This window comes from Cannabis sativa, chromosome 9 (assembly GCF_029168945.1).
Source record: "Cannabis sativa cultivar Pink pepper isolate KNU-18-1 chromosome 9, ASM2916894v1, whole genome shotgun sequence".
NCBI classification, from domain to species: Eukaryota; Viridiplantae; Streptophyta; class Magnoliopsida; order Rosales; family Cannabaceae; genus Cannabis; species Cannabis sativa.
This window is the reverse complement of record NC_083609.1, coordinates 4,002,170-4,025,237: the sequence shown is the minus strand read 5'-3', so window position 1 is coordinate 4,025,237 and position 23,068 is coordinate 4,002,170. Positions and strand designations below refer to the sequence as shown.

General features: G+C 32.2%; 2 protein-coding genes across 2 annotated transcripts; both read left to right on the top strand.

Moving 5' to 3' along the window:
- The first annotated feature begins 7,532 nt into the window (after nt 1-7,532).
- On the top strand, nt 7,533-9,048 carry LOC133030862 (uncharacterized). The gene is made up of 2 exons (XM_061103805.1): nt 7,533-8,600; nt 8,742-9,048. The coding sequence occupies exon 1, from the start codon at nt 7,845-7,847 to the stop codon at nt 8,595-8,597; it is 753 nt and encodes a 250-aa protein (XP_060959788.1). The 5' UTR covers nt 7,533-7,844; the 3' UTR covers nt 8,598-8,600; nt 8,742-9,048.
- Nucleotides 9,049-9,075: 27 nt separating this feature from the next.
- On the top strand, nt 9,076-10,162 carry LOC133031038 (uncharacterized). The gene is made up of 5 exons (XM_061104262.1): nt 9,076-9,300; nt 9,382-9,570; nt 9,672-9,773; nt 9,853-10,027; nt 10,127-10,162. Exons 1-5 carry the CDS (start codon nt 9,104-9,106, stop codon nt 10,160-10,162), a joined length of 699 nt encoding a protein of 232 aa, XP_060960245.1. The 5' UTR covers nt 9,076-9,103.
- Nucleotides 10,163-23,068: the final 12,906 nt, after the last annotated feature.

Below are 23,068 nucleotides of genomic sequence, written 5' to 3'. Positions count from 1 at the left end.
AATTTTTGAATCAACACATTGAAAAACAAATAATTTTTTCTAGATAAATGGCATGTAAATAAATTACAATTATGAGTGAATAATAATTTTTTATTCAAATATTCAATAATTGTATTATAAAAATAGTCTTAAGCACTAATCCAATATTTGTATAGGTCAATTTATTTTTAATATAACAAACTTAAAGTTAATTTTTAGCACAAATAAATATAAAAAATATAGTCTATCTAGTCATAACACTTCTATATTTGGTTGTTTTGACAAAAATTAAACTCGAGATATTATTTTACATAATTTTAAAAAAATACAAAATCTAATGTATTATTTAATAAATAAAATAATCTACCAATAATTTTTATAAAATACAATATTTAAATAATATTTATTCTAATGTAATTTCTCTCAATAGAAAACGAATTTTCAACAAAAATGATTCTCACTACAAAAAAATTACTACTTTTAGTGACAACTTTTTAGTCACAACATAATTTTTTTGTGACTAAATGTAACTTTTAGTCACAACAAATATTGTGAATAAAAATACATTTAGCTAGTTACAATAAATTGTAATTTTGTGACTAATATTTTTAGTCACGGATTTTTTAGTCACAACATAAGAATTATGATTTATAATTAATCACAATTTTTTTACTTTTAATTATAAATTTTGTTGTGATTAAAAATAAGATTTTTTTATAGTGTCCCAATTTGATTTTGAATAATTCTTAATATTACATGATCACATCATTATTATATTTTCATTTGTACCTGTATAAAAAAATATATTTTGAAAATTAATTTAAAATCCTGCATATGTTAATTTTTAAGATTGCAATTGATTTGTTGACATATGTAACAGCATTTATTCTTAATATTAATTGTTTGTGATGTGATCATCTATCATTATTATCTTGTGTCTAGTTCATTCCAAAGGCTAATCACTATATCTATAGCTCCTTCGATGTTATATTATACATTAATTATATAGCTCATCATATCCTCCTGCACCAAGGGAAAGCAAGTATCTAATATTTATGTACATACTACATATATCTATATTCCAACATCTCTCCTCTTGTCACCCAAACACAATTGCTTTTTTATAATTATCGTTCTTCTATTATTGTTGGTATTATTTTATCATTTTTCAAAAAAAGCAAAGTAAAGAGGAACATCAATTTAACTCCTACATTAGTATATTATAATATCACCTTATTATTATTGTCTTTTGTAACATTTTGTTAGGCCCCTTCCGTTCCGTGGGCTGTCATGTCACCTCATTTTAATTTCCACATTAGTATAATATAATCCACTTTTAAACTAAGCTTTCACAATTTTATTTTTGAACACCTTCCTAAAAAATTTCATACTAATAGAATAGATAGAATACTTATATTCAAAAAAGAAAATGTGACCTAATCTTTTGATGTGGGCCGGACTTGAGTTGATACCCTAACAATATCCTCCCCTCACACAAAAGACCACATACTCATGGCCTTCCCTCTAGTAAAATTACCTTGTGTTGCTGCCAAGTGCCACCAATAATGAAACTCGCCACCTGACATCAATTTTGTTAAGAAGACTTTTGCACATATGTCTTAAATACCAATCTTCATCTTGTAAAATATGGGATCTTCATCTTGCTGTGATGGAATCTTCATTCAAATAATTTGCAACGTCCAAGTATGTAATATTCAAGGGCTCTTTGAAAAGACCATCATCTTGATAGACAAAATTTGCTTTTAATTTCTCTTTCCCTTTTACTGATGCTTGATAAAGATCAACAAGGTGTTTCGCCGTACGACAGGTACATGACTGGTGTCCTTTCAATATGCCGCATTTGAAACATAAGTTTTTACAATTTTTACGACTATTATTTTGATGACATTTTCCCTTGTTCTAAGTAGTTTTTCTTTTCATTGGAGTATAAATTTTATTATTCTAACCATTACGATGTCAAACATTGTTTCGAGTATCGTGACCACAATAGCCACGATCACATCTATTACTTTGATTATAATCATGACCACAACCATAATTATGATTGTTAGAAATTGTAGCATTCGCTTTAAGGAGTGGGGCAGACTCAGTTGTGCGAGATTCATAGTTTTTCATCAAAAGTTTATTATTTTGTTCAGGTACTAGAAGTAGACATGAAATTAATTATGATATTTTTAAAAAATTTGTTGTCTATATTGTTGTTGCATGAGCACACTTGAGGCATGCAAATTAGGATATATTTTTTCTAATATTTCTTAGTAACTTTTTCTCCATGCAATAATAATTTAGAAGTGATATTAAATATTACAGATCAGTTATAATTAGTTACAAATTTAAAATATTTTAACCTCAGGTACAACTAATCATTCTTAGCCTTTAACAATATAATATTTTTCTAATGGTAATATCTTTCTTTCAAATTTTTCTAAAGCACGAGAGAATCTTTTACTGTTAAATATTTAAATTTTAACCCCTCATGAAAATAATGACGAATGAAAATTATAATCGTGGCCTTATTTTATTTCATTTCAATTTTCGATCTTTAATGGTGTCTTCAAGGCCTATAATATCTAAGTAAATTTCAGGATCAAGAATTTATGATAAATAATTTTTTCGGAAATATCAAATGTCATAAAGTCAAGTTTTACAAAAAATTTCATGAAGAAAATTATAATAGAAATATTAGAAAAATATAAGTGTATAACAAAATTACAGTACAACAATTAAGCAGTAATATAAGACAAACACAAATAACTAATGATATCAGATAACAAATTATGAAGAAAATAAAAAAAAAAATTACACAAACATATTCATATTTATATTTATATTCATATTGTACTTGAATATTAGAATAAATAAATCTAGAAACAAAATATAAATTATATTGGGGTTACATAAGAATATTAAATATAGTGTATCAGTGCATATATATACAATATAACACTACAAAAAATCTTACTTAATTTTAGTTACAACAAAATTTATGACTAAAAGTAAAAAAAATTATGACTAATTATAAATTATTATTTTTATGTTGTAACTAAAAGGTCTGTGGCTAATAATATTCGTCACAAAAATTACAATTCGTTGTGACTAAATGTATTTTTAATCACAATATACTTGTTGTAACCACTACTACAATGTTAGCCTTTAGAGGCAGTTTTTTCAACCCCATTTATAATAAGGGAAGCTAAAGGGTGTGAAAATACCCGCTATGTTCGAAATTGACATTTAGAGGCGGTTTTTTGATAAAAACCGTAGGTATAAAATTGCATTATACCATTTAGAGGCGGTTGGAAATTAATTTTTTTTTTTTTTCTGAATTACCCTATGTCGTCGGTTCCTTCATAGGAACCGACGGCATGTGGTACACGCAGATCATGACACGTGTACCTATGCCGTCGGTTCCTATGAAGGAACCGACGCCATAGGGTCGACCTGTATATAGGGTTCGATCATCTTCTTCCTCCCCACTTCACTCGCCCCAAAAAACCAGAGAGCCTTTTCCCAGCAGAAACCCTCGCCGAACCCACCTCCTCCCCACCCTATCTCCCCCATTTCTCAACCATTTCAGCCCATTTTTTTTTTTAAAATCCTCCATTTTCGATACTTAATAACATATACCTAAAAAGTTTTGATTTTTTAGCCTCTAAAAGTGTCATCCGAACCCAAATAGTAAACTTTGGGTGTGAAATCCGGCCACCCATTTTTGTTGAGAAATTGTTCAATCTCAACCTCGTTTAAGGTATAAATATTGCTTCTATTCTTATTGTATTATGTATATTGTTTTATTTTATGTTTTTGTAAATTATTATTTGAGTTTTTTTATTTTATTAGTAATATTATTGTGTTTTATGTGTATAGTGTCGGGATTTTTTACGGTGGTCGTCGGATTGCGGTTATTAGGTAATAATTTATACCACAATGTGTAGTATATATATGTATTTGTATATTTTATTGAATATTTGTATATAATGTGTGTATATATTGTGTGTGTATATAGTGTGTGTATATTTTTTATGAAAATAAATTTTGTAATTGTATTTTATATATTTTTTGCAATGTATATTTATTGTGAATAAAATGACATTGGAGGGATTTTATTAGTTTCAAAAAAAAAAAAATTAGTTTAGAAATAAAAATTTTAAAATGGAATTAGTGTGTGATATAATTTTATTTTTTTGAGATAATAGTGTGAGATATAATTGATTATATATATGTATGTATAATTTAGTAACTAAGTAACTTGTTACAATTTTTTATAACTAGTTATAAGTTATGAAATAATTAATTTTGTAATTTCGTTGTATTTCTTTATATTATAGGGGTTCGGCATAATTTTGTGTGTAGCGTATTTGGGCTTGCAATTATAGGTATATACTTTTACTAACTTTTTCTTAATATATAATTAATTATCAATGCATGTTAGTTGAGTTTGAATATCTTAAATATTCATCCGTAATGAAGTAGGTTCTGCGAATACATGTACTGCGGTCGGATGGGTGGATTAATTTTGTATTGTTTATCTGTTTTGTTTGTTATTTTAGGCACTTGTAAAATTTTTGGGAACGTCCAATTACAGTAGTTATCTTCTTGAAATTTCGGTAGAATTAGGATAAATCTTACTAAAACCATTCATAATATAGTTAATTATAACATAGTAATAAGAAGTTAGGTCACATAAAAAATAATAATATTCACATTTATGAAAACTTTTTAATTTTACCAACATTATAATCAACTAAACAACTTAATAACATGAACTAATGTAAAACGAAAATTTGAGTAATTTTTAGATTAATATGAATAAATTGTGTGAGAGACTTAGTTAGTTACATTGTGTAATTAGTAACTAGATATAATTAGTTACTAAATAAATTAACAAAATAAACATATAAAATCCTTCTTTTTTTATTTTTTTTTTCTTTCATTTGAGAGGTTCAATGTGGATTTTTATTTTTCAAAGAAAATAAAGAGCAAAAGTTAATTAAAAGGGGAAAATATTAGTTAATACCTTTATTGCTTTACCAAAAATTTTTCCCCTCAATTTTATTTATTAAAAATATTTAACATTTTAATAACATTCTAATCAACAAAACAACCTAATAATATGAACTAATCTAAAACGAGAATTTAAGTAATTTATAAATTAATATGAATAAATTGTGAGAAACTTAGTTAGTTACATTGTGTAATTAGTAACTAGCTATAAGTAGTTACTAAATACTGAATTTTTTTGGATAGGATTTTTGTTATGGATAAATCATGGATGCGTGAGGAGAGAGACACACTGCGATTTCAAGTAGGATTCGATGCATTTTTAGAGTTTGCCTTAAAGAATTCTACAAATCACGATCGTATTCATTGTCCGTGTGTAGATTGTTGTAATGTATCTAAAGGGAATATTACAATGATTAAGGACCATGTGTATTTACGAGGTTTCAATAGAAGTTATACTAATTGGTATTACCATGGCGAACATTTACCTAATGATCCATATCCATTAGGAAAGCGGGGGTAGATGATATCGAGGGTAATGATTTGGATGATTATCCATTGGACTTGCTTAACGAAGCACAGGAGGAATTTCTTAATGATCCTGAGAAATTCGATAATTTTCTTAGTGATGCTGATAAACCTCTGTTCGATGGTTGTAAAAAACTAAGATTACCAACAATGGTAAAGTTTTACAACATAAAAGCAGAAAATGGAGTGAGCGATAAATGTTTTACTCAATTTTTAGCTGCTTTTAAAGATATCTTACCATTTGCCAAGCTCGCTTTCCGAATCTACTTATGAAGTGAAAAAAACGTTAAATTCTATAGGATTGAAGTATGAAAAAATTCATGCATGTCCGAACGATTGCATTTTATATCGTAAGGAATATGCAGACATGAATTATTGCCCGACTTGCGGTTTATCCCGCCATAAAGTAAACAAGAGTAAGGAGAATAGGAAACTTATCCCCCAAAAAGTGATGTGGTACATGCCTTTGATTCCGCGACTGAAATGATTATATCGTAGTGCAGAACATTTTGAAAATTTGATTTGGCATGAGACCAAGAGAGTGAAAGATGAAAAACTCAAACATCCTGCAGATTCCCAAGCTTGGAAAAAAGTAAACTACATAAACCACCGAATTCAAATCTGAACCAAGACACATTCGTCTCGGTCTGTCTGCGGATGGAGTAAATCCACATAGATCTCTAAGTAGTCGTCATAGTTCATGGCCTGTCTTCCTAGTTATGTACAATCTTCCTCCCTGGTTAGTGATGAAGAGGAAATTTAACATGCTTTCTTTAATGATATCAGGCCCGCAACAACCTGGACATAATATCGATGTATATTTGGAACCATTGATTGACGATTTAATAGAATTGTATGAGAACGGGGTTCAGGTCTATGATGGTTTTAAAAAGAATTTTTTAATCCGAAAGGCCGTGTTGTTGTGGACTCCGTCGGTGATTTCCACCGCTTATAGTAATTTATCAGGCTTAAGCACAAAAGGTTACGAAGGTTGTCCGATTTGTTGCACTAACACATCGGCTCGTCGCTTGGCAAATGGACACAAGATGTGTTATATGGGTCACAGACGGTACTTGCCTGCAAATCATCCTGATAGACGGAAGAAGAAAGCATTCGATGGTACTGAAGAGGGTGATATGGCTCCTTTGCCACTGTCTGGGGAACAAATTCTCCAACAAGTTCAACTTGTAGATTTTAAGTATGGAAAGACGCAAAAAAATAAAAAAACTAATGGTTGTTTTCAAAGAAAGTCAATCTTCTTTCGTCTTCCATATTGGAAAAGTCTACTAGTTCGACATTGTTTGGATGTCATGCATATTGAAAAAAATGTGTGTGAGAGTATTATTGGTACCTTACTTGATATTCCCGGCAAAACTAAGGACGGTCTAAATAGTCGTTTAGATCTCGTTGAAATGGGTATACGACAATCTCTGGCACCTGAGAAGAAAGGTGAACGTTTATATTTGCCTCCTGCTTGTTTCACTTTATCCAAAAAAGAGAAACAAACAGTTTGCAAATCACTTGCAAATATGAAAGTACCCGATGGTTACTCGTCTAACATCAAAAACTTGGTGAATGAGACTGAATTGAAACTAATGGGTCTGAAATCACATGATTGTCATGCGTTAATGCAACATCTACTTCCAATTGCCATTAGATCAGTCTTGCCAAAAAATGTTCGAGAGTGTTTGACACATGTTTGCATTTTCTTTAATAGGCTGTGCGGGAAGGAATTAGAATTGGATAAGTTAGATGCATTACATGAACATGTAGTCAAAACATTGTGCAACCTGGAAAAGTTTTTTCCGCCATCTTTTTTCGACATCATGATCCATTTAATGGTTCATCTAGTGAGAGAAGCAAGGCTGTGTGGGCCGGTGTGGGCGAGATGGATGTATCCATTTGAAAGAAATATGAAGGTACTTAAAAGTTATGTGCGTAACCACTATCGGCCAGAAGCATGTATGGTTGAGTGCTACATATCTGAAGAGGCCGTGGAATTTTGTTCAGAGTACATGGCTGGAGTTGAGGCAATAGGAATTAGCAAACCAAGAACTGACCCAGATGATGTTGATAGAGGATTAAGGGGCAAAGGGACAATGGTGACAGTGTCCAAGCTTGAACTAGATCAAGCTCAATTAGTCGTGATGAACAATAACGCAGAGGTTCAACCATATATAACGTAAGTACCTTTTGTTTGATTAACATTACTTAAGTCACGATGAACAATAACTTGATTTATCTTACTTGTTTTACAGTGACCATATGGAGCTGTTACAATCAATGGTTCCAAGAAATCAAAAAAATAAACAAAAATGGGTTATGCGGACCAACATCGTCAAACTTTCATTGGGTGGTTAAGGAATACCATTATAGCAAAGTTGAACGAACCGAATCATGGAGTATCTGATGTGTTGAGTCGTATTGCCCTTGGACCAACTTTTGCGGTTGCAAAGCATGAAGCGTACATTGTAAGGGGTAAACGTTTTCATACAAAGTCAAGAGATGATGCTCGAGAGGTTCAAAATAGTGGTATACGTATCGTCGCAGAAACTATGCACTTTGCAAGTGCAAAAGATAGAAACCCTGTTTTAGGTACTATGACGTATTACGGGGTCATTGAAGAAATATGGGAGCTCAATTATTTTGCGTTCCGAATTCCACTTTTTAAGTGTTCTTGGGTTGACAACAACGTTGGAGTAAAAACTGACGAGCTTGGTTTTACTTTGGTTGATTTAAGTAAGAGAGGAAGCAAGAATGATCCATTCATCATGGCTAGCCAAGCAGCTCAAGTTTTTTACATTTCTGATCCGGCTAATGATAAATGGTCTATTGTTTTATCGACACCAGAGAGGAGGTTCTTAGAGACTGAAGAGGATGAGGAGAATGCTGACTTATGTTACGATGACTTCATTGTTGGACAACCAATTCATGAGCAACTCATGGGAATTGATCGTAACATTGAGGAAGACGACGCTGAATACATTAGAAACGATATCAATGAGGGAATATGGGTCAATTGTGATTCAGGCAAACATAAACAAAAAAAGAAAAGAAAACGTGTCTAATTGGTAACTTGATATATAGCTTACTTTATATTGTGGTTGTGAATGGTCCTGAATACTTAACAATTTGTTTATGCTTTTAATATTTCATATACACTACTTGTTATATATGTAGCTAACTTTGAAGTTTGTTTGTTAATGGTGTAGACATGGCGAACTCAGAATCAGGATCTGATTCGGGAGCAGAAAATGAGTGTCCAACCACAATACCTACACGAGGGCCGACGCAAATGAATGAAATATCCAAACTAATGGATCAGGGCAAAAGAGTGGCCCTCGAAGTTAATGATAAAGGTCAATTTTTGGGATCATTCAATTACAACCGTTATGCTGCCGAAATTTCGGTAGAAATTAGATAAAATTTGATATATATATATATTATGTTCTGTTTTGTTTAGGGTCCACTCGCTCAACCGCCCTCAAGACGTGATGCGTCAAAGGGGAAAGCTCCGATGCTTTCTCCACAAAGCAGTGGTGCACGGGAAGATGAGTTGTTCACGGAAGAGAAGATGGCGTTGATCCCTAATTCGCTGAAATGGATGATTCATGAATTCCTAAGGCTCAAAGATAAACGTGATATAATCACAATTTCTGTCCCCCGAGGATTCATTGCACCGCGTACCCAGATCATTTTATCTGGAGAGGATTTGCAGCAGGTTGCTACGTGTAACTACATCGGCAACCAGGGAATGCTGTTTGGAATGATGTATACTCTTCTTTAATCTAATTAACCTTATATCAAATTATAGTTAAATTATTATAAGGCACTAACACTTTTTTTTGGCAGGCACATATGGGAGAGCATCAACGGTCTGAGAAAAATTTTCAAGTTTTACGACCCAGAGCTTCTCACAGTGCATGGGATCAGCGATGAAGAACAGAGTCAGTCTTTTGACGATGCGGCAAGACGATTGGCTAATTGGTTATCATTAATGAACAGCAACCACCAAATGTTCTTTATTCCTTGGAATATCGGGTAAACTTTATTCAATTCTTTAGTGCTAATTGTTCATTTCTATATTATGTCTTCAAATTATTTTTATACTATCTTACTTATATTCCAATATAATTTTCTAGGATGCATTGGACGCTAGTGGTGGTTGCGCCAAATAAAATTATCCATTTAAACCCTCTAAAAGGCCGCCCAATTCCCGAAGAAATAGAACAAATGATCGGAAGGTAATTATTTAATGACTTCTTATGTAACGAATTTAAATTAACTAACGAATTGAAATGCTAATATAATTTTTCCAAACAGGGCATTCATGTATATAGGGGACGCACATCAGTATCTTGGCCCGTGGCAAGGAATTGCACAAGCAAACTGTCCAAGACAACCTAAAAGCCAAGAATGCGGTTTTTATGTTTTGAAATATATGACTGACATCGTCGCACGTGCCAACCCCAACCGTTACATAGAAGATCAAAAAGCTGTAAGTTTTAATTATTGATCATAGTATATAAATTTTATAATAACAAATATATAATATACATATACATAAACTAATATAAATTTTTAATTTTTTTAACAGTTTGGGGGTAAGAAGCAATACGAGCCAAAAACGTAAATTTTACCACTTTTCACGGCGAAAGTGGATCGAACAATTGATGGCGGTGATTCACGGTGACGATTGAGGTTCAAAGGTCGAAGAATTTTTCTTCATTATGTAATTTTTATAGATTAACTTGTAATTAGATTTATTAACTTATTAATATTTTTAACTAATTTTACATGTTTGTGTAATATTTAATTATTTTTATGAAATCAAATTATGTTTTTACCCAAATTTAATTACTATTTAATTTAAAATGTAATTAATATATAATTAAATTAAATAAATATGTAATTTAAAATTTAAATAAATATGTAATTTAAATTAAATAAATATGTATATAAATTAATAAATATAAAATTAAAATAATATAATTAAATTAAAAAAAAATGAAAAAAACTGAAATCTGAGGAGTTTTGGCGTCGGTTCCTACGCCACATATGGCGTCGGTTATGGGCTAGGAACCGACGCCATATGTACCCCTATGGCGTCGGTTCCTAGCTAAGAACCGACGCCATAGGGGTATATATGGCGTCGGTTCAAATAAACCCTTTAGCGTCGCCCTGATAGGCGTCGGTAGCGAATTTCGCGAAAACCGACGCCTAAAGGGCTTAAAAACCGCCTCTAAAGGGTGTTTTTGTAGTAGTGAACTAAAACTAAATTATTGACAACTTATAACTAGATACTACATTTTAGTTACAAATAATATTTTGTTGTGACTAAAAGTCATATTTAATTACAAAAAATTATTTGTAATAATTTATAAATCATCATAACATACATATATAGTATATTCATGATATAGATATACATTTATATGTGTACGTATACACATATATATTATATAAATATATTAATTCATAACAAAATAAGTGAAATAAAAGTATCTAATTTGAATGTATTTCAATCAGATGAGTATCTTTATATATTAAAAGTGCCTATTTCTTGGTTTAACATTCTTGGTTTAACAGAATATACTTAAAAATAAAAGAATATTCTGTTAAATTTAACGATTAGGTTTGATCTCCCGTTAAAAAATAAACCCAATAATTAAACCCAAAAAATTAAATAATTTTTTAAATAAACAATCTTTTAAATATTAATAATCTCTTTTTAAATTAAAAAAATCATCTTAGCCACATATCTCTCTAACAAACCTATCTTGGGAGAATATTAATAATTTTTTTATTTATTTTTTAAAAAAGAAAAATATAGATAAAATATCTAGAAAAGATAATATAAAAGAAGATTGATTGTGTTCGCTTAGAGATTTTTGGGCTTGGGCTTAAAAAGATAATTAAAAAAAAAAATGAAATTGGCTGTAATTAGTATTTACCTTATATGTTTGTGCTTATTTTTAGTTTTATTTTTAATTTTATCACCAAGAGGAGAAGGTTGAAAAATATTAGAATATGAAAATATTATTGGTGCTTATTAGTAATTTGCAAAGAATGTGAAAGTCTATAAATATATAGTTGTGTAGCTATTATTAGATATGAAATGAGATAATAGAACTTTTTTCAATTAGAAGATTAATGTACATTTTACTATTAATAACATACATTATTATAACACAACTATGTTTTACTTACTAAATATACTGACACATATTTTATTTTTATAAAACAAATCGTTCAAATAATTATACTATTTTAATTATTAATTAAAATAAAAAACTAAAATATTAAATAAAATTAACACTACGTGGCTTGGCACGTAACAATCACCTAGTTAAATATATATATAAATATATATATTAGCGTATTATAATTTTAAAACAATTCGAGATCAGATTTAACAAACACTACTATATATATATACTTTGGTTAAAAATTCGTACTATAAATGTACTATAAAATAATATAATTTAAGGAAAAAAATAGAGAAGAGATAGAATTTTTTGAGCATATTATTTTAAGGAATAATTACATAAGGCACTATTGTTTGTAAAATAATTACCTTTTTACGTTTAAAGAATATATTTTTTTTTTTACAGTTTTACGGTTTTTTAAAAAATAACACGAAAACAACATAAAATCAATAAGAAAACTACATAAAAGTAACATGAAAATAACACACAAATAATAAAAAAATCAACAACAAATTAACAAGATTACAACATAAAAAAACCGTATTTTTGTAAATAAAATCAAAAAAATCGTAAAAATGTTTAAAATTCTATAAAACTGTATTTTTGTTGTTTTTATATTTTTGTGGAATAAGCTCTTATTTTAATGGAATAACCTCTATTTATATAAATATATAATTCATAAATTAAAAAACTATAAAAAAAATGAAATAATAATTACAATTAATAGTCATTGATTTAATTAAAAAGATTTCTAATCCACAAATATCTATTATTTATAACATTATATTCATTTGTAAGATTGTAATTGGTTTGTTGAGATATAACAGCATTTATTCTTAATATTGTTTATGTGATGAGATGATCTATCATTATTATCTTCTGCAACAAAGGAAAGCAAATATCTATTATTTATATACAATATATATTTATATATATATATATATATAAATATTCCTTGATCTCTCCTCTTGTCACCCAAACACAATTGCTTTTATTATAATTATTGTTCTTCTATTATTGTTGGAATTATTTTACTTCATTTTTCAAAAAAAGCAAAGAAAGATAGTAACATCATATAGTACTTAATTAAATTATGTGTGCCTGAAGACTGAGAAGCAAAAGAGATATTCTTAATTTGAGGTGCTTTGTACCTTTATATAATTCAAACACACACATGAACTGGAGTCATATGCATGTAAATTGTACTATATTTATAAATATGTAAATGTAAATGTATAATATATAGGTAATGAAAATTTATAATGTTATGGGGGGCACACCCACACACACATATAGCCTCATATATAGATACATAGCCTTGTTTGTTCCAATTATTGTTAGGGTTTGCTCTTGCATAATATATATATAATTGTACACACATCTCTCTCTGTCTTCTTAGCAATACAATGTATTATTATTGATGGGACCAAATATATATGAATTATATTATATATATATATATATATATATATATATATATCAAGTGGTTCGAGCTTCATAGGACAGGGACCGCTTGCAGAGAGGCCAGTTAGGCTGAAGATGAGAAGGCCACAGCCACAGTGGAACAGGGCACAGTCACAGGTTGATGATCAGTTATATATATATATACTTATATTCAAATAGAATATTATTGTATGAAAAATGTACAGTACACCCTAGGGATGTTTGGGGTAACCTCTTAACATATATGGGATATGATTTTGTCCCGTGATGTACTTTCACGGAATGTATTCCGTGGTACATTAGATGGGTCTCAGGGTAATGAGTGTCAAGGTACGTTTCTACATTTTAACCCTAATTACCCTTAGATCAATCTCAACCGTCAGATCAAATAACTCCCTCATCTGACGGCTGTCGTACATCACGGAGTACAATCCGTGAAAGTACAATAACGGGACAAAATCATATCCCTATATATATATGTTATATGTAATTTTGATACTTAGAAGAATTTTTTTTTTAAATTACTGTTATATTTTTTAAAAAAACATAAATAATTTAATGCCTAAAAAATAAGATTTAAATATTTTATCATAAGTTTAGTAAAAGACTATTTAATTCTTGTTTTCGACACTAAAGATTATTCAGAATTTTTTAAAAATTTAAAGTAACCTAATAACATGTGTCGCCGCTATCTCTAACAAAATTCGCCGCTTGACCCCACTTTGGCCTAAGCCTTCAGAGTTTTATTTTTAAATACATTTTCAAAAGACCTCATATTAATGGAGTAGGTAAAACATTTATATTCATGATAACTTTAGCCTAATCTTCTAATGTGGGACTTAGATTGATACCCCAACATATTTAAACATTGAACTTTGATCCATTAAGTTTTATATAATAATTCACTTTCCCTAAACAAATCAATCTCATTGTTGATCTAATATTGGTTCCACTAAAAATAAGTATGTTATAGTTATTTATGCAACTTGTAAATTTTCATAAATTTTTGAATAATTTATAAAATTAAAAATAAAATTCAAATATTTTGTTACACACATAACTATTTTTTTATCTTATTATAAAAGTAATTATCAGTAACTATTTGGATTTTATTTTCAACACTGTAAATTATTTAAAAAAATTCGAAAATTTATAAGTGATCCTAAATAATTTTTTTTTTTTTGGTAATGATACTTCACATTCCACCAACAAACAACTAGTACAACCAAAGCTATACATTGTTGTTTGTCTGGTAGAATATAAAGTATACTTACTTACCAAAAAAAATTATTTAAGATCCTAAATAATTATAGCGTACATGATCATAGAAAAATAACAACTAAAAAATTTTTCTAAATGCCAAAACAAATATAGGTGTACTACAAAATTTTTCTATATTTTGTATTTGTTATTGTGGAATAGTTCCTCCAAATCAAAAAGGTCTCCAAAAGTTATTCCTGAAAAGCTGTTGACTCGCAGAAGTAGGTCCTGGAAGGCTTACTTACCCTTTCGGGAAGGGTCCTCAGGAAAGCTAGCCTTCCTCTGAAAAGGAATTCTAGATGGCTATCATGTTTCCCTTAAAAAGGAATTCTGGATAGTCGACTTCAGCTGGCTCTTTCCTATTTGAGAAGCTCCTCCTACAAGTACTTTGGTTCGTGAGTCTAGAAGCTCTCATACACGCTCCTGGAAGCACCTACACTTAAGCTGACGTGAAGATCTCACTCATATATATCAAAGTTTATTACATTTGTTAAGTCCTAACTAACTTATTAATAACTTAACTTCTTACAAAAACTGACTTTAAGATCTTAATCCTAAACCTATGAATACCACCAACACTTATCCTTTTTAGAGACATGACGATCACATTGAGTTGAGAGAAATATATATATATATATAGAGAGAGAGAGAGAGAGAGAGAGAGAGAGAGAGAGAGAGAGAGAGAGAGAGAGAAGATTGAGAGGTACAGAGAGATTGGGATTAGATTTTGTATGAAGAATCTTTTGTAAATAAAGAAGATTCTTGAATAAGAGTGTGAGAGTTGAAAACTTTGAGAGAACTTATTAGAGACTCGATCTCGATTGTAATGTACCTTGTTCTTGCTCAATCAATAAAGAAAATTTCGGTGGTGTTCCAGAACTGAAATAGAGCCATAGATCACATTGATCTATTAGACTTGAACTAGTATATATCTTAGTGTTGATTTTATTATTCATTGCTTTAATTATTTCTGGTTTTAGATAACTCTGTTCATCCATGTTTTCTCCGATTATTGTTTGTGATTTGTTAATCTTGTCATTGCTAATTGTTTGATTGTTTAAAGTTTAGTTGATTTGATTTTGCACCATTAGTTGTAATTTTCCCACAAATCAGAGCTTGGTAATCGATCAAGAATGTAGAATTAAGATTCTTTCCACTACAATTATTGAAGAAACTTTAAATGCCATCAATGGTGAGATTCATATTAGAGAAATTTGATAGAGCGGGAGACTTTGCGCTATAGAGAGAAAGTTTGAAAGGAATCCTAGTACATCAGAAGGTATCTAAGGTTCTACGAGATGAGAAACTTTTAGCTAAGAAGAAACTAGAGGAAAAAGAAGAGATAGAGGAGATGGTGTATTACACGATCATCATGTATTTGTCAAACAGTGTTTGAAGAAAACTTATCGTAGAGAAGACAGTGAAAGGAGTCTGGAACAAGTTGGAAGAATTATACTTAAAACCATCAATTGCTAGCAAGATCAATTTTCTAAAAAGGATGTATAGTTTTAGAATGATTTCTTCTATTTCCTTAGATGTTAATATTGACAGATTTAATGAGATTATATTGTAGAATTGGCTAATATAATCACAAAGTTGATGAAGGAAGCCATGCCATTATTTTTCTGAGATCGCTCCTAATTGCTTATCAAGAAGTAAAGGCTACTATCAAGTATGGAATAGATGTGATCACATTAGAAGATATTCTTACCGCACTTAAGTTGAAAGATTTTGAATTACAATTGGAAAAAGAATCCAAGAAAGAAGAAGTATACTTGGCAAGAGGAAGATCACTCAAGAAAGAAAGTTAGAAGAGTAAATACCATCACTCTCAATTAAGATCGAATTTCAAAGAGAAGAAAACTCAAAAGTGTTATATATGTGGAAGGTCAAGACACCTGCAAAATTTTTACAAGAAGTACAAAGAGCAACAAGGCTTCAACAAATCTCACAATGGATATAGGAAGGACAAGCAACATCACCACAGGAAGGATTCAGCTGCACTCGTGAAAGATAGTGACGACTGCTCTGTAGATGGAGAATTATTCTCCATCTCAGAATCTTCAATGAATAGGGAGTGGATTCTTGACTTCGGGTGCACTTATCACATGTGCCCAAGTCAATTTTTTTTTATTATAGATCAGTTGATGGAGGTAAAGTTATAATGGGGACTGATCATTCATCTAGAGTCATTGGAACCAAGAAGGTTGCCATCAAACAATTTGATGGTAGAATCAAGGTGTTGACGAATGTAAATCACATCCCAAAGCTCAAACGAAACCTCACACCCCTGGGTGCGCTTGAAGATGAAGGATACAGATACAAGTCCATGCACGGAAACTTAACGATCACCAAAGGTTATTTGGTAGTGATGAAAGGTGAAAATATCAATAGTTTATATGTAATTATCCAAGCCGAAGAAGCCACCATGGTGAAAGGGCTAGAATCAGATATGCAACTATGACATCATAGACTTGGACGTATCAGTGAACAAGGCCTCAAAGAATTTCACAAACAATGTATAGTTAAAAATTTAAATTCTTGTGCCTTACCATTTTGTGAAGCTTATGTTTTAGGGTAACAACATAAGCTGAAGTTCACTCTGGCAAGACATACAACTAAAAAGATAGTCGAATATGTGCATGTCAATCTTTGGGAGCCATACAAGGTGCCTACCAGTAAGTAATATTTTCTTTCCATAGTTGATGACTATAGTAGGTGTGTTTGGACCTATTTTTTAGTAACTGAGGATGAGTGTTTTGAACAGTTTAGAATTTCAAAAACTCAGGTAGAAAACCAAACAAATCTTAAAATTAATAAGAACCTTAGGACGAATAATAGGTTGGATTTTATTAACTCTGAATTTGACAAGTTGTGTCAAGAATTCATAATCACTAGGCATAAATCTGTAGTGAAGACCCTGGAGCAAAATAGTGTTGCTGAAAGGATGAACCGAATCCTGTTGAATAATGTTAGATGTTTACTGTTCAGTTTCGGATTAGAAAAACCATTTTGGGGGAAGCTCTAGCAACACAACCTACCTTATAAATATAAGCCCAAATAGAATTATAGACATAAAAATACCTTATGAAATGTGGTACAACAGAACCCCCAACATAACGAATTTAAGAATATTTGGGTGTACATCACATGTACACCAATCTAGTAACAAGTTGGAACCTAGATCTGCTAAGGAAACTTTCCTAGGTTATGCCTTAGGTACCAAGGGGTATAGAATTTGCATTTCCAAAAGGAGTAGACCAAAAGTAGCGATTACTAGAAATGTTATTTTCAGTTAGAATACCTCACTTGACATCTGAGAAAGATATTGTGTCTCCTTGCGATGTAGGAAAAATAGGAAACAAAAATACTACAAGCGTGGAATGAATTACGAAACAAAGCTCCTAGAAGAATGTTCATAGACAGAAGCTAGTATGGAACCATAAGATAAATGCGTAGACAAAAGCAGATGCGCAGCTGAAAGATAATGAAGACCAAACTGAGGTTCCAAAAGGTTTTGGATAGATAGATCTAGAAGGTTATCAGTTAGCGTGTGATAGGACTAGAAGAGTGATTCACCTTTTGGAAAGGTTTGTAGAGATAGAATTGATTGCATTTGCACTAGTAGTAGTACAACAAATTTAAATTGAAGAGCCCAGAAGCTACATAAAGGTAATTTCAAGTTGAAACAAGTCAAAATGGCTTCAGGTCATGGACGAGGAGATGGATTCACTCCGAAAGAACAGGACTTTGGGTTGTTGTGTTGAAGCTACAGAACAAAAATATTGTGGAGTGCAAATAGATTCTCAAGATGAATCGAGGGAATCAATGAGAATGAACCAATGCAGTTCAAAGCCAGGTTAGTGGCTAAGGGCTTTACTTAGGTAGAAGGAATTGACTACACTGAAATCTTCTCACCTATGGTAAAGTAGAAGACAATAAGGTTGATGTTGTTTTTGGCAGTTCAAAGGATTTTGAAGTTGAACAACTTGATGTTAAGACTGCTTTTTGAATAGATTCTTAGACGAAGAGATCTATGTTAAGCAACCACCTAGGTGTCAAGTTGAAAGAAAAAGAGTTTAATTGGTATGCAAGCTTAATAAATCTTTATATGGTTTGAAACAATTCCCAAGGCAATGAAATAAAATATTTGATGCTTATATGCAACAAATCAGGTTCAAAAGATCTACATACGATCATTGCTTATATTTTAAGAATCTAGAGCAATCTACAGTCGTGTTCTTATTGCTCTATGTGAATGATATGCTCATCATGAGCAAAAATAAATCTATGATCAAAAGTATAAAAGCCAAACTTAAAAGAGAATTTGAAATGAAAGAGCTTGGACCAGTTCAAAAGATACTTGGCATTGAAGTCTCAAGGAACTACAAGGAAAGGACTATTAGCCTAAAGCAGTCCAGGTACATCAAGAAAAGTTATTCAAAATTTCAACATGGAAGATGTAAGGAGTACATCCGTTCCGTTAGGGGGACAGTTTACTTTATCGAAGGAACAGTGTCCGAATAATTCAAAGGAGAAAGAGAAATGAAGGATGTACCCTATGATATGGTCTTAGGATATTTAATGTATGGTTAGCACTAGACCGGACTGCTCACGCTCTAGTATCCTAAGTCGGTTCATGTCCGATCCAGGCATTGAACATTGGAAGGTCCTCAAATGGTTATTAAGTTACTTGAAGGACACTTAGGATTATAGTCTGATCTATGAGAAAGTAAAATGAGAATTATAGTTAAAAGGGATCGTGGATACTGACTATGCCTCGAATAGAGATACCAGAAAATTAACCATTTCCTACATTTTTTTTACAAACAGGAACTGTATAACCTGGAAGGTCTAGTTACAGTTCGTGGTTGCTATTTCTGTAACGTCCCCGCTTCAAGCCTCCATTGGGCCCTTACACCCACGGACTAATGGCTCTTATACACGAGTTCGTCACTCTGGCTGCTTCATGGACTGATGACTGACCCTACAGACCATCACGAGTGTTTCCAGCGTGCTTTGTCCTCACTCGCACGCTTCCTAGAAAAACTTCCCAGGAGGTCACCCATCCTTAAATTGCCCCAAGTCAAGCACGCTTAACTGTGGAGTTCTTTCGAGATGGGCTACCGAAAAACAAGATGCACCTTGTTGATATAGGTAGTACCAATCAATCCATTTAAGCTCTCTTCAACTGTGTAGTCCCATACCTACACAGTCTCAGAATCATCCCACTTGACCTTCCTCAGGCGATGTGGGATTGCACAGCTTACCCGGTATTTCCCCTTACGGATCACGGGACTACTGACTGTCACAATCACCCCCCCTTACGGGGTCCGACGTCCTCGTCGACCACACTTCCGCCGGGTCAAGGCTGCGATACCATTTGTAACGTCCCCGCTTCAAGCCTCCATTGGGCCCTTACACCCACGGACTAATGGCTCTTATACACGAGTTCGTCACTCTGGCTGCTTCATGGACTGATGACTGACCCTACAGACCATCACGAGTGTTTCCAGCGTGCTTTGTCCTCACTCGCACGCTTCCTAGAAAAACTTCCCAGGAGGTCACCCATCCTTAAATTGCCCCAAGTCAAGCACGCTTAACTGTGGAGTTCTTTCGAGATGGGCTACCGAAAAACAAGATGCACCTTGTTGATATAGGTAGTACCAATCAATCCATTTAAGCTCTCTTCAACTGTGTAGTCCCATACCTACACAGTCTCAGAATCATCCCACTTGACCTTCCTCAGGCGATGTGGGATTGCACGGCTACCGGTATTTCCCCTACCGGATCACGGGACTACCGACTGTCACAATCACCCCCCCTTACGGGGTCCGACGTCCTCGTCGACCACACTTCCGGCTGGGTCAAGGCTCTGATACCATTTGTAACGTCCCCGCTTCAAGCCTCCATTGGGCCCTTACACCCACGGACTAATGGCTCTTATACACGAGTTCGTCACTCTGGCTGCTTCATGGACTGATTGACTGACCCTACAGACCAACACGAGTGTTTCCAACGTGCTTTGTCCTCACTCGCACGCTTCCTAGGAAAACTTCCCAGGAGGTCACCCATCCTTAAATTGCCCCAAGTCAAGCACGCTTAACTGTGGAGTTCTTTCGAGATGGGCTACCGAAAAACAAGATGCACCTTGTTGATATAGGTAGTACCAATCAATCCATTTAAGCTCTCTTCAACTGTGTAGTCCCATACCTACACAGTCTCAGAATCATCCCACTTGACCTTCCCCAGGCGATGTGAGATTGCACAGCTTACCCGGTATTTCCCCTTACGGATCACGGGACTACTGACTGTCACAATTTCTACCATGGAAGTAGAATTAATGGCGACTACAGAAGCTTTCAAGGAAGCATTATGGCTTTGGGGAGTTCTTTATGAATTGAAACAAATTAAAGGGGGAGTGACTATGTATTCGGATGGCTAATCATCCATCAATCTTTGTAAGAATCTAGATTATCATGAAAAGAGCAAACATATAGATATAAAACTCTATTAGATTAGAGAGAAGATAGAGGAAGGATTGGTTGAATTTGAAAATGTCAGATCTAAAGATAATCCTACTAATGGGGCTAAGGTATTAACTGTAAACAAGTTCAAGCTGTGCTTGGACTTGATCAATCTCAGATTCTAGTATACTGAGAATCCTGAAACACCAACTATGATAGATTCATTCTTTCTTTATCATCGCCATACTTTTGGTTTAAAGAAACTAGGTGGAATTTATGGAATAGTTCCTCCAAAATAAAAAAGGTCTCTAAAAGTTGTTGACTCACGAAAGTAGGTCCTAACTAGAAGGCTTTCTTGTCCTTTTAGGAAGGGTCCTCAGGAAAGCTAGCCTTCCTCCATTAAAGGAGTTCCAAATGGCTAGTTGTTTCCCCTAAAAGAGTTTCTGATAGTCGACTCTAATTGGCGCTTTCCTATCCACGAAGCTCCTCCTGCGAGTGCTTTGGTCCGTGATTCCAAAAGCTCTCATACACGCTCCCAGAAGCACCTATACTTAAGCTGACATGGAGATCTCGCTCATATTAGAGTTTTTTAAGTTTGTTAAGTCTAAACTAATTAACTTAACAACTTAACTTCTTGCAGCTACTGACTTTAGGATCTTGATCCTAAGTCTATAAATACCACCAAAACTTATTATTTTTAGAGACATGACGATCAGATTGAGTTGAGATTTATATATATATAAAGAGAGAGAGAGAGAGAGAGAGAGAGAGAGAGAGAGAGAGAGAGAGAGAGAGAGAGAGAGAGAGAGAGAGAGAGAGAGAGAGGTAGAGAGAGAAAGATATAGAGAAAAGAGAGAGATTGTGGTTGGATTTTATATGAAGAATCTTCTGTAGATGAAGAAGATTTTTGGATAAGAGTGTGAGAGTTGAAATACTTTGAGAGAACACATCAGATAATTGATCTCGACTGTAATGTACATTGTTCTTGCTCAATTAATAAAGAGGACTTCAGTGGTGTTCTAAAACTGGAGTAAAACCATAGATCACATCGATCTAGCGGACTTAAACCAATATATATTTTGGTTTTGATTTTATTATTTACTGTTTTACTTGTTTTTGGTTTTAGATAATTCTGTTCATTCCTGTTTTTTCTAATTATTGTTTGTGATTTTGTTAATCTTTTCATTACTAATTGTTTGATTGGTTAAAGTTTAATTAATTTGTAATTTTCCCACAGTTATAAATAGGGGTATAGTACAAATTTTTCTAATATTTTGTACTCATTAATTATTTCTCCCTATATATATATATTATGTTTCTAGTTCTCCTCATTCGAAGTTGCTCCCCTAAATATATCTCCAAATTAACATGTAATGTGATTTGTGACCATATCTAGCAAAACCAATACTTGAAGATTTGTTGTGATCACATGAAGTATCTCTAGGGTTTATTAAAATAATAAAGAAAAAGGGAGTAATCTTTTTATTTCATATCTTTTTCTCAAATTTTCTTTAAGAGATACATTTTTTTTTTCTGAATGACAGTCAACATTTTTTTTTTCTGAATGACAGTCAACATTTTTTTTTTCTATTCACACGCTTTTCCTCAAAAGATAATGTGAAATCATCAAAAAATAATGTCATTTTATGAAAGTAAAAACTAATAATAATAATATGTTTGATGTGAGTAAGAGTACACTTAATTTGAAGAATTGTAAAGTAGTTTTTACCAAAAAGTGAGTTTGAAAATTAAGAAAGAAATGTGTGTATATATCTCTTCCCTTTTCAATTTAATGTATATATTATGACCCATTGAAACAAGTGCAAGACTGTGTGGACTTGCATGGAAATGCAAACCCATAGGAAAAGAATTAAAGAAACCCCATTGCTTCTTTAGTGGTCAACAAAACCAATTTTCTTAATTACTTTTAATCTTTGGTGGGGGATTAGGTGCTCCTAATTAATATTCCTTCTTGAAATTTTCATCCACTTCATTATGGTTACCACATTTTAGGACACATAAATAGTATATTTACTTAGGGTTTGATCAATTATTGGATCATTTTGATCATCATATGAATATATCTTGTTTAGAGGGCGTGTTATGGAAAATGGGTCAATGTTTATTGAGATGGGAAGTAAAGTTGGTATCTTGAAATAT

Bases quoted from the DNA above. Each gene is read 5' to 3' on its own strand.
- LOC133031038 (XM_061104262.1), top strand. From the start codon at position 9,104: ATGGCGTTGATCCCTAATTCGCTGAAATGGATGATTCATGAATTCCTA. The intron at 9,301-9,381 runs GTATACTCTTCT...TTTTTTTGGCAG, and splicing joins GGAATGCTGTTTGGAATGAT to GCACATATGGGAGAGCATCA. The intron at 10,028-10,126 runs GTAAGTTTTAAT...TTTTTTTAACAG, and splicing joins ACATAGAAGATCAAAAAGCT to TTTGGGGGTAAGAAGCAATA.
- LOC133030862 (XM_061103805.1), top strand. From the start codon at position 7,845: ATGGGTTATGCGGACCAACATCGTCAAACTTTCATTGGGTGGTTAAGG.